The sequence below is a fragment of the Macrobrachium nipponense genome, chromosome 24 (assembly GCF_015104395.2).
Source record: "Macrobrachium nipponense isolate FS-2020 chromosome 24, ASM1510439v2, whole genome shotgun sequence".
Lineage (NCBI taxonomy): Eukaryota > Metazoa > Arthropoda > Malacostraca > Decapoda > Palaemonidae > Macrobrachium > Macrobrachium nipponense.
Genome location: NC_061091.1, coordinates 76,139,585 through 76,152,084, shown reverse-complemented (window position 1 = coordinate 76,152,084; position 12,500 = coordinate 76,139,585). Strand labels below are relative to the sequence as shown.

The 12,500-nt window shown below is 41.2% G+C and overlaps 1 protein-coding gene across 1 annotated transcript in view; it reads left to right on the top strand.

Moving 5' to 3' along the window:
- Window positions 1–2,816: 2,816 nt before the first annotated feature.
- Window positions 2,817–12,500, top strand: part of LOC135203585 (uncharacterized) — a gene marked incomplete at its 5' end in the record, with an annotated part of 15,036 nt that continues 5,352 nt past the window's right edge. Inside the window, 6 exons of the mRNA XM_064233360.1 lie at window positions 2,817–2,990; window positions 6,169–6,743; window positions 7,354–8,254; window positions 10,530–10,719; window positions 10,911–10,914; window positions 12,366–12,500. The exon at window positions 12,366–12,500 is cut by the window's right edge and continues 183 nt beyond it. Coding sequence (XP_064089430.1) covers window positions 2,817–2,990; window positions 6,169–6,743; window positions 7,354–8,254; window positions 10,530–10,719; window positions 10,911–10,914; window positions 12,366–12,500 — 1,979 coding nt within the window. The remainder of the gene's footprint in view (window positions 2,991–6,168; window positions 6,744–7,353; window positions 8,255–10,529; window positions 10,720–10,910; window positions 10,915–12,365) is intronic.

Sequence of the window (12,500 nt, the reverse complement as noted above, 5' to 3'; positions counted from 1 at the left end):
TCCAATCCACCGAAAAAATAAAACAGTAATATATATATATATATATATATATATATATATATATATATATATAATATAATTATATATATATATATAATATATATATATATATTTATTTTATATTTTATATCATGGACGCCGCCGCACAAATTACAGAAAAGGATGTCTGGGAAGCATCCTACGCATCAATAAATCCTAAATGAGATTGCCTTTGGAATCCCTTCCCCCATCCCCTCACCCCCCATTCCTTTTCCTCTCCCCCCCTCGGGAAGTGTGCAGGGGGTGATGAAGAAGTGGGGGGGGGGAGGGAGGGGTTGGGGCGGGGACTACGATTCCCAGAATCTCATTTCATTTATATAACGATTTTCCATCCTTGCAGTAATGATTCATTATGTTTTTCCAGTTTCTAGCGCACTTTGAGTTTTTCTGTGAAAGAAAACTAACGAGATGGTTCTTTTTCTGTCCGCCCTCAGATCTCGAAAATGACTGAGGCTAGAGGGCTGCAAATTGGTATGTGGATCGTTCACCCTACAATCATCACACATACCAAATTGCAGCGCCGTAGCCTCAGTAGTTTTGATTTTATTCAAGGTTAAATATTTGCTCAATCGTGCGTCTGGCAACTGTACAGGATAAGCCACCACCGGGCCGTGGCTGAAAGCTTCATGGGCCGAGGCTCATACAGCATTATATGCCGTACAGAAAATGCCTTTATTTTGTACTTTTTTTTGTAGTGTTTCTTATGTTATATGACTTTACATGACCTTAGACACGGCACCTCATTTTCCCAAGCTTTTAAAACCATGATAGGTCCGTCAGCGCACCTCACACGGTGGTGCACTGTAGGCATTGCTAAAAAGGATGTTTGCAGCGTCCAGTAGGGCCCCCAAGCTGCACCCACTCTTTAGCCTTTTACTGGAACTCCATTCCCGCTTCCTTTCTTCAATTTTGCTGTCCAACATCTCTGACAATTACTTCTTGGCTTTGAGATCATTGTAGTTCATCTTAATTTTCTGGATGATGATTATTATTATTATTGTTATTATTATTCAGAGGATGAACCCTATATTCATATGGAGCAAGCCCACCAAAGAGGCCACTGACTTCAAATTCATTCTTCCAAAGAATATTATTATTATTATTATTATTTTTTTTTTTTTTGCTCTATCACAGTCCTCCAATTCGACTGGGTGGTATTTATAGTGTGGGGTTCCGGGTTGCATCCTGCCTCCTTAGGAGTCCATCACTTTTCTTACTATGTGTGCCGTTTCTAGGATCGCATCTTCTGCATGAGTCCTGGAGCTACTTCAGCCTTCCTAGTTTTTCTAGATTCCTTTTCAGGGATCTTGGGATCGTGGCCTAGTGCTCCTATGATTATGGGGTACGATTTCCACTGGCATATCCCATATCCTTCTTATTTCTATTTTCAGATCTTGATACTTAATCCATTTTTTTCCATGTATTTATTATTATTATTATTATTATTATTATTATTATTATTATTATTATTATTATTATTATTATTATTCAGAAGATGAACCCTATTCATATGTAATAAGCCCACCAAAGGGGCCACTGACTTCAAATTCAATCTTCCAAAGAATATTATTATTATTATTATTATTATTATTATTATTATTATTATTATTATTATTATCAGAAGATGAACCCTATTCATATGTAACAAGCCCACCAAAGGGGCCACTGACGTGAAATTCTTCAAGCTTCCAAAGAATATTATGGCGTTCATTAGGAAGATGAAAGAGGAGATAAAGGCAAATACAGAAAGGTACTCGTGACGAAAAATAAATAGTAAATGATTTAATAAACAGATAAACAGATGAAATGGACTCAAATGCGAGTTATGAAGCACCGCTACTGTAGTTCAGCTCTTAAGTTTGTTTGGTGTTTTTACGTTGCATGGAACCAGTGTTCCAGCGTTTATTCAGCAACGGGACCATGTCCCTGGATTTAATCCTAGGAGTCTATTCACGCTTGAGTCTTAAGAAAATCTCTCTCTCTCTCTCTCTCCTGATTAATACCCTTTTCTTCGTCTCTCTTCCCCGCAGGAGCTGTGTTGGAGGCAGGGGTGGGTGGGTCTAATGGGCACCGCGGAGGAGGAGGAGGAGGAGGAGGAGGAGCCGCCGACGGCATGCCCTACCTGGGCGTGGGCGTGTCCTGGGGTGGGCGTGGCCTCGTGTGGGCGTGGCGGCGAGGCGTGGGCGTCTGTGTGCTACTGGTGGCCGCCTCTTTCTCCTTCTTCCTCGTGACTTCCTCTTCCAAGAGGGCGGGAGGACTCTACACTCGCGTCATCTTCACGTGTGAGTATCCTGCTGGGTTGTTGTTGTTGTTCCTGAGTCTCTCTCTCTCTCTCTCTCTCTCTCTCTTAATCTTTTTATCTATTCCCTACTATGTATTCAGTGTAATTCTCTCTCTCTCTCTCTCTCTCTCTCTCTCTTTTTAATCTTTTTATCTATTCCCTATCTATTTTGTATTCAGTTTTTTGTAATTCTCTCTCTCTCTCTCTTTTAATCTATCTAATCCTATCTGTATTCAGTGTAATTCTCTCCTCTCTCTCTCTCTCTCTCTCTCTCTCTGTGTAAATATGAGCCTCTAATCGAAGACTACTTCTCCGTCTTCTTCATCCTCTTCTTCTTTGCAGTCAACAATGCCCCTGGCTACATCATGGATATAATGGTGCCTTCACACAACGCATCCAGACCGTCATCCGCCGCTGTGCCACCTTCGTCGTCATCGTCATCTTCACTATCAGCGTCATCATCATCGCCGTCGTCTTCTGAAGAAGCAGGAGATAAGGTGGAAGAGGAGGAGGAGGAGGAGGAGGAGGAAGAAGAGGAGGAGGAGGAAGAGGAGGAAGAGAAGAGGAGGAGCCGCTGAAAGGGTTCCTGGTGCATACGCCCGGTTGCGTCATTCCAGACTTCGACCCTTTTCATCACACCATCACCAGGTTCATCTCCAACCCTCTGAACGTAAGGGATATAGATTTGGCTTTTCTTCTTCTTCTTCTTCTTCTTCTTCTTCTTCTTCTTCTTCTTCTTCTTCTGTAGGAGATGTTCGAGTTCTATTGCTACTACTGCTGTCAGTGTGAACAATGGCAGCGTTGCTACTAGTATTCTCCTTACTACTGTCACTATGAATTATGACCATTGCAGCTTCTAGATCTCTCTCTCTCTCTCTCTCTCTCGTATTAATACAACTACTTCTACTTCTAATATCATTATTGATAATGACTGTGTTGCTATCATTATTCTCTCTACTGCTGTCACTCTTAATAATGATTAAACATCTATTAGCATTCTCTCTCTCAATGGTGCCACTACTTCGCCCCGCCCCATCTATATTGTTATTACAACTGCTGTTATAGATGATTGTCTTACCCCTTCATGAAAACGTCTTAATACGACGCTAATTCACCCATTGTGTGATCTGTATTGATAACCACTTGAGCTGTTTATCCAAATAGAATATCATCAATTAAACTTTTTAGACTCGTATACTTAGACAAAACTAGATGTTCACTTTCAATACTGCAACACTACTAGTTTATTTAATAACATTTCAGTCTTTTCAAGATGCTGCGTTTAAACATGCTTCCACGAAGATGCTAAAATGTTCAACTTTTTCATATTTTCATCTAATTTCACTTCATTCAATATTCATCAAAACGCAAACTTCATCTAAACATCCTTAATTTATTCAAATTTCGCTGCAACAACTTCGCGGAATCTTTTTCGACTTTAAAAACCAAACCTCTCGTCTCTCCTCTCTCTATCTCTCTTCTCTCTCTCTTCTCTCACTTCTCTCCTTCTCTCTCCAGTTCAATTTTATTTCGCGGGGAATAAAAGTCACCTCATTACCAAGACCCTAAAACAGTTTCCACAGGTAGCACACACATCCCCCCCCCAACCTCACACTCTCCCCCCAAAAGGTCCCCCCCCGCTCTCCCCCCCCCCCCCTCTCTCTCTCTCTCTCTTTAACGATGCATAAACATGACATGAACAATGACACATAAAGACCCGGGTGGTCTCATTAGGGTGCAAAAGGAGTGTGCGTGTCATGTCGACCCTTTTAGTCCCCCCCCCCCCCACCCCCTCCCTACCCCCCTCCCAATTCGGGATGGAAATCATCTACAGGCGACGAAATGCGGGGAGTAAATCATACGCTGATTATGATATATATATATATATATATATATATATATATATATATATATATATAATATATATATAAGATCCCCTTGACCACCCCATATCAGCTTCATGATTCTGGCAAGCGATTAACGAATGGGATAACTAACCCACCGTAGTCGACTGACCACCCGCTACGTCACTTAGTATATACTCCCCAGACCAGCGCATGCTATTCAAAAAGAGTCAAATAGCGCAATACGCGCGCAAAACAAAAAAGAGTAAATAACGCAAGAATTACGAGTTGCGAATAAGATTAAAATGAATGGGAGAGCGACATCACTAATGAAGCGAAAAGTAGCGACTCTCGTTTGTTATTCTTTGGTCTGAATGACAGGACTCTCTCTCTCTCTCTCTCTCTCTCTCTCTCTCTCTCTCTGAGAACGGACATGAGAACGACCTAGTTAGCGACACGCCACGAGGTTGTCCTTAACTCTGTCCATCACGAGAGCACGATCTCTCTCTCTCTCTCTCTCTCTCTCTCTTCTCTCTCTCTCTCTCTGTCCACTGTTATACTGTAACGTATAATCATATAAATGTTTATCTGAAATATTACTTTCAACTTTTTCTTTCAATTATCTCTCTCTCTCGTCTCTCTCTCTCTCTCTCTCTCTCTCGCTCGCTCTCTCTCTCTCTCTCTCTCTCTCTGTCCATTGTTGATGCATAATCATATCAAGATTTTTTTATTTTAATATAATTAATAATAATAATAATAATAATAATAATAATAATAATGGCCATAGTAGATTCACATCAACCGTGCATCTGATGTCTAGACCAGTCCCTTACGACGCTCCTGATTGGCTGTTGATAAGCCAATCACAGGGCTGAGAACTCTCAGTCTCTCTCGAGAGTTCACATAGGCAGGATGTGCTCCACTTCTCCTGAGGGATACGTCTGTCAAAAGTATCCCTCAGGAGAGGTGGAACATACATCCTGCCTATGTGAACTCTCGAGAGAGATACTGAGTGTTCCCAGCCCTGTGATTGGCTTATCAACAGCCAATCAAGAGCGTCGTAAGGGACTGGCCTAACATCAGATGCACAGTTGTTGTGAATCTACTATAGTCTATAGTGACATTACATACCGTCAGACTATTTCAATACATTAAGGGAATATTAATTTCTCATCGACGTAAATCTATCAGTGATGTATATAATTATGCTTCCCATTGTTGTTGTTTTGTAAGGAGTGAAGTTTCTTTATTAATTAGGATTAAGTGTACCATAATGCATTTTCATTTCAGAAACGACATTTCGCCTCTATTCCATTAATATTCGCCAACGTTTTAGACAGAGACCAAACCTTTACATTTGTGTCCTACAAACATAATTATTTTTGGCATCTATCAGTATTCGCGTTTGCCTTCAGAGGGTTATCAACCATTTCTAATGACTGATATCGCACCATTAGCACCTAAGTCTAGAATCATACCTTAGTCTCTTAAATCTCAAATGACATGACTCTGTAACTAAGTCTAGAGTTATACCTTTGTCATCTAGATCTCCAATGACATATGACACCAAACTAAGTCTAGAATCATACCTTTGTCGCCTAGATCTCAAATGACATATGACTCTGTAACTAAGTCTAGAATCACGCCTTTGTCACAAACTCTCACAAGACATTATGACTCGCCTAACTAAGTCCTAAGAATCACAGCCTTTTGTCAACCTAGATCTCAACTGAGCAATGACTTGCCAACTAAGTCTAGGAAATCCCCCCCCCCCCCCCCCCCCCTCAAATCCTGGTCCCCCCCAACCCCCCCCCTATGTAGACCTCAAATGACATATGACTCACTAATTAAGTCTAGAATCACGCCTTTGTCACCTAGATCTCAAATAACATATGACTCACTAAGTAAGCATCTTACAAAAGTAAACATTGTTGACATTCCCCCTTTCAATTAAAACAGCCTCGTTTTTTGTGTCACCCTCATTCATTCTTCTGCATCTTTTAGCTCACCTGCAAACAGCCACCAGCTCTCACGACAGCTAATGGGACAACCTTGTATTACCACCACCATGTCCTGAGTGACCACCTCGAGAGTTTCTTGAAGGTGTATGAGCAGCGGCTGAAGGCCTCCATCGTCGCCGCTGCCGTAGCCGCAGTGACCTCGGCGGCCAGTAATAGTTCCAGCGGCGCCTACAACTCGACCTTCAACAACAACAATAACAACAACACCTCTTCCCTCCACTGGTCGCCGGAGTCCTTCAGGAGGTTCTTCCTGTCGGCGACGCCCCCTCTCGCCTCGTCCTCCGGCGAGAGGAACGCAGATGACATGACCATCTACTTCGATTTCAGCGCCGGAGGAAACTCTAGCGGCGCTGAGGAGAAATCTTCTTCTTCTTCCTCCTCCTCCTCCTCCTCCTCTTCTTCTTCTTCTTCAGCAGCAGCGAATAGCTCCATAGAGAGGCTGGGCATCCCCATTGATCCAGCGACGGGCATCCCTAAGGTCAAGTGCTGCTACCGTGCCATTTACAGGGTGGAGCAAAAACCAAAGGTGTATAATGCAGCGGCTGATGGGAGATGGAAGTAAGTTAGAGAGAGAGAGAGAGAGAGAGAGAGAGAGAGAGAGTTAAACATTCAGTCCTTAACTTTGAGTTTAAGATATGGCTAACCATTTACAAGTAACATGACGACTTATTTCGTCTCAAATGTTGTCAATATTAAAACTTGAGATTTCAAACTTCCTACAAACTTCTGAAGCCACAGATCATTCATACTAGCATAGACAGATAAGAGAGATAGATTAACAGAGAGACACAGATATGGAAAAGCACTCAGAAAATTTAAAACTATTTATAATCTATTCCGGAAAATGACAGTTCACGGTGAGGATCAAATCCTGAGTCTAGTTCCAATAATTTTGTGAGCAAAGTTCTTAGGACAGCTTAAGGGTAGCTTGAGGTAGCCATTAATGTTCAGGTATACCTGTACAGTCGACCTGTGCAGGCAAAACTGAACCCTATAACGTTCAGTTATACCTGCGCAGTTATGCCTGTGAGTGGGTTCAGCTTTGCATGCACAGGCCGACTATTGCGAGCATAACTGACCATTAGTGGCACCCTTTAGTCTAACCAAATATAGTCAAACACCTCCTCACCGCGCTAAATATTCACTGAGTATCCTTTCGTCCTCCTAGGTACAGCGGATGGTGCGCTCCTGTAGAGGGACCACGAACCTCCATCAAGGAAGACAGCATCCTGGTGTACTGTAACATGAGCCATGTCGTGGTTTACAAAAACGTCCACTACTTTATACAGAGAGACAAGGTGTTGAAGAGGACTCACCCGCTGTTGTCGCATCGAGACGATGTTGTTGCCGCTTCTCGCTCGATGACAGAAACAACCACCACCGACTACTACGCCACGAACCAAAACGCATCTGCCGGTGGTGGGCAACAAACAGCGAACCTCCTCTCGAAAACGCAGAACGCCGCTGGAGGTCCCTCTCGAGCGACGCCTGGAGCCGGAGCCGGAACTGGAGCCAAAGCTGGAGTTGGAACTAGAACCGGTGCCGGAACCAGAGCCGGTGCCGGAGCTGGAACTGGAGCCAGAAACAGAGCCAGAGCTGGAACTGGAGTTGGACCCGGAACCAGAGCCAGAGGTGGAACTGGAGCTGGGGCTGGAACTGGAGCCGGAGCTGGAACTGGAGCCAGAGCTGGAACTGGTGCTGGAGCCAGAACTGGAACCAGAGCTGGAGCCAGAACTGGAACCAGTGCCAGAGCCGGTACCGGAGCCAGAGCCGAAGTCGAGAAACTCAGCGTGATCATCTTCGGCACGGACTCGGCCTCCAGGCTGAACATGCGCCGGCATCTGCCCAAGACGTACCAATACCTGACAGGTACCTTGGGCGCCGTGGACCTGGCAGGATTCAACAAGGTGGGCGACAACACCTTCCCCAATCTGGTGCCCATCACGATAGGGCTCAACCACCACGAGCTGGCCAATCACTCCTGCGTGCCTGATAAGGAGAAGTTCGACGACTGCCCCTGGATCTGGAAGGACTTCAAGAGGAACGGATATGTCACCGCCTTCATTGAGGTGAGGATAGAATAGAGAGTTCAAGCACTGGGACCTATGAGGTCGTTCAGCGCATAAACGGAAATTGAGAACAAAACGGTTGAGGGGCACTGAAGGCCTACCCTGCTAGGGGGCATTCCACTTGAGGGGGGAGGGGTAGTGCCCTCAGTACACCTCATCCCTACCTTTAACTTGTAAACCTTAGAAATTGCTATAATCACTACAGGATTTCCAAATGGTAAGACCTTAAGTCAAGTAATAAAAGAATAAATTAAGGATATCTATGACTTTAAAAGAGCAGTGAATATTATTATTCATAGGTATTAAAACAGGTTTATCTATCTCTTTTACACGTTAATATTTCCTATCAAATTTCATACTTGTCAGATTGACTAACTAATTGATCGAATAAAATATGGCCTAAAGTATGCAAAAATCCACAAACACGGAAAGAGTTTGTCACTGCCAGTATTACAAACAAATTCACTCAGGTATTGCATTCATTTCTTGCCACTGACAGATATCAGCTGTACAATCCTCCTAGATGAGCTGAACGACTTTCTCTTAAAATCTGTACAACCTTTCAGCGCAATCTTATTCAGAGACAAAAAAACAAAGGAACAAAGAAACAGAACAAAAATGAAACCGAACATAACACACGATCCTTGATAAAGCAATAACATTAAACATCAAGTATTTCTGAATTTTCGCATTTTTCCTACTATAACCAGTCTTTCTCCGTAGCTAATTATAAGGTATATATTTCCCACTAATGAGGATACACGTTATTTCCATCAATGGAAACAATCTATTCCTTACTTGGCAAAACTAAGTGGATACATCCAAAACCTTCCGCGATTTTTCTTGAGAAATGAAAGCTAAGGTCAAGTTACTAAGATAACTATTCACGTAGCCTACATGACCTCAGAATACTTAAATATTCCTGACTCACATTGATATTGTCCTAAATCAAAAAATCCAAACACCAACTACACATTAAAACTACATTTAACTTTTCTGTTAGCAAATACAAAGTTGGATTCGCTTTTGAGTTTGGTCTCATTCGAAGTTGAGTCTACTCAGTTATGCATCCTGTAAAAAATTAGAAATGACGAAAAAACAAAACACAAGCAGGGTGGAGGCCATAAGGCTAATTTTTGCAGAGATCCTCATTCTAAAGACCTTGCTGAGGTGTGTGTGTGTAAGTGTGTTTGTGTATGTTATACAGGTTGTCCATAAAGTCCCAGTACCATTACAAGTATTGATTACTCAGAATAGTACTCATTTGATTTATGAAATTTAGGCTATCAATCGAAGCACTGGGACACTATCAGCTATTCAGCGCTCAAGAAAGTGAGAAAAAAAGAAGGTTGGAGTGGTTGGCCAGCAAGATAATAACACCCTGAGAGCTCCCGATTTGAGATAAGAGGCCGTCTGAGGAGCGAGAAAATTTCCCCTCGTAATACTGGAACATTTTTCATAACATTTCGTACATTATGTTCTTTTGAAACTGCAACAACAACAACAACAACAAACTGAACAACTTTCCAGCTTCTAGCACGAGGTAGCAAACGGGTCGTGATGGAATTGCGACTAATTAGCAAAAAGCCCACGAAATATTTTCATTGAAATTCGTAAAAAAAAAAAAAGAAAAAAAAAAGGCGGTCGGCGAGCCCAGCGCTTGATGGACATCAAACACTAGGCTCTAATAATATTCCGGGTTAATTTTCCGTATAATTTTGCTCTCTCTCTCTCTCTCTCTCTCTCTCTCTCTCTCTCTCTCTCTCTCTCTATATATATATATATATATATATATATATATATATATATATATTATATATAGTATGTATGTATAAACCGAATCACGAAAGTTTGGAACGTGATGAATGCAAAAATAAAGGTCTGTCTGCTAAGTAAAGGACGTTGAGTCGAAAGATCTTGCAGCTACTCCAGTGTTGATCTTTCCTTGGTGCTTATACCTATATATATATATATATTATATATATATATATATATATATTTATATATATATATATATATTATATTATATAAGAAGCTAGGTGGATGCCGCAACGTTTGTAAGAGGAACTGGCGAGCCACTGATGAGCCTTCAGTGGAGTACATGCAAGAAGGGGAATACTTTTTTATTTATTTATTTATTTATTTAATCTACCTATCTACTAAATTATTTATCAATTCATTTACAGGACTCGGAGGAATGCTTATTTATCTATCTAACTGTCTCCTTATTTATTCAATTAGATACCTATTTAATTAGATACCTATTTATTAACAGGACTCGCCCTGGATGGGGATGTACAACTACATGCACAACGGCTTCGTGAAGCAGCCGACGGACTTCTACGGCAGGGCCTTTTTCCTGGCCTCCGAAAAGGAGATCGGCAACGAGAAACACGGCAACTCCAACGTCTGTCAGGCGGACAAACTCAGTCTTAAGGCGAGTCCTGACTGCGATCTCTACGTCTGTTGGACTCTCTCCCATAGCCTATTTAGCTCGAGCCGAGGACTCGACTTTTGGTGTCTCTCGATAATGGTCGCGATGTCTGCATGCTTGCTTGCTTGCTTGGCTTGTTTGGTGCCTTCTTTCGTCTTGATAAGAGGTCGAGAATCTTATCGTTCCCTTATTTATTCCTTTGTTCTCGTTTCTTTCCCTCAGTCCAGTTATTCCCATGTTTTCTTTCTCATTCCATCTTTTCTTTCGCCCACCATTCGCGCCTTTTTTTAAAACTCCATAGTTCAATCTCTTGATCGAGCTGGAATGAGGTTAGGGGAGAGGAAAGAATAAAAGAAGGAGAAAGAGGGGGAAAAGAGGAGAGAGGGGTCAAGAAGAAAGAGGGGTGTAGAGAAAAAGAGTAAAGAAGTAAAATGAGCAGTGAGGAAAAAGGAATAAAGAGGAAAGATGGCTATAGAGGAAAGAGGGGTGAATGAAGAGGAAAAATGAGTGATGAGGAAAGAGGAATAAAGAAGAAAGATGGCTATAGAGGAAGGAGGGGTGAATGAAGAGGAAAAACGAGTGATGAGGAAAGAGGAATAAAGAGGAAAGATGATATAGAGGAAAGAGGTTGAAAGAAGTCTAAATAAATGTGTAAAGAAGTAAAAAAAAATGAAAGAGAAAAGGGGCTAAAGAGAAAGGAGTAAAGAGGAAAAAGGGGTAATAGGCAAAAAAAGAGAAAGGGGGGTTAGGAAGAAAGCCAGATAAAGAGGAAAGAGGGGAAAAGAAATTGATAACGAGGAAAGATGGGTTAAGTGACAAAAAATAGAGGATTAAAGAGTAAAGAGGAAAGAAGGCCGAGGTGGTGGGGGAGGCAGATGCCGGAGAGAGAGAGAGAGAGAGAGAGAGAGAGAGAGAGAGAGAGAGAGAGTTCAAGCAAAGATGCAATGAATGACTACCCTAAAACAATTCGTCTCTTGTTAACAAATTTTATTACATATTTATCTGTTTATCTGTTAATTCTTTATTTCCCTTTTTCTTTTATTTTACTAACTGATGTCTCTTCTTTCTGTATTTGCCAGCTTCTGTTACTTCTTGTTAATGAACACCGTAATATTCTTTGGAAGCTTCAAAAATTTTAAGTCAGTGGTCCCTTGGGTGGTTTTGTTCAGTATGAATAGGCTTCGTCTTCTGTATAATGAATAATAATAATAATAATATAATAATATAATAATAATAATAATAATAATAATAATAATAATAATAATGAATAAGGTCCTAGGAAGCTTGTTCCATTGTGAAAAGAGTTCATCTAACCTGAATAATAATAATAATATAATAATAACTAATAATAATAATAATAATAAGGTCCTGGAGGGGAGCTTGTTCCATGTGAATAGAGTTCATCTCCTGAATGATAATAATAATAATAATAATAATATAATAATAATAATAATAATAATAATAATAATAATAATAATGTCCAAGGGACCTTGTTCCATGTGAATAGAGTTCATCTCCTGAATAATAATAATATAATAATAATAATAATAATAATAATAATAATAATAATAATAATAATGAAATAAGGTCCTAGGAACTGTTCTAATGTGAATAGATTCATCTCCTGAATAATAATAATAATAATAATAATAACAATAATAATAACAAATAACCCAGAAATGCCACCTCTGACCCACAGGTGGTGCAGGACTTCTCCCTGGAGGTCGCGAGGACTTTCCTAGACACTCCGAGCTTCAGCCTCTACTGGTCGGCCAGCGTCAGCCACGACTACCTCAACCTCCTCCGCCACGC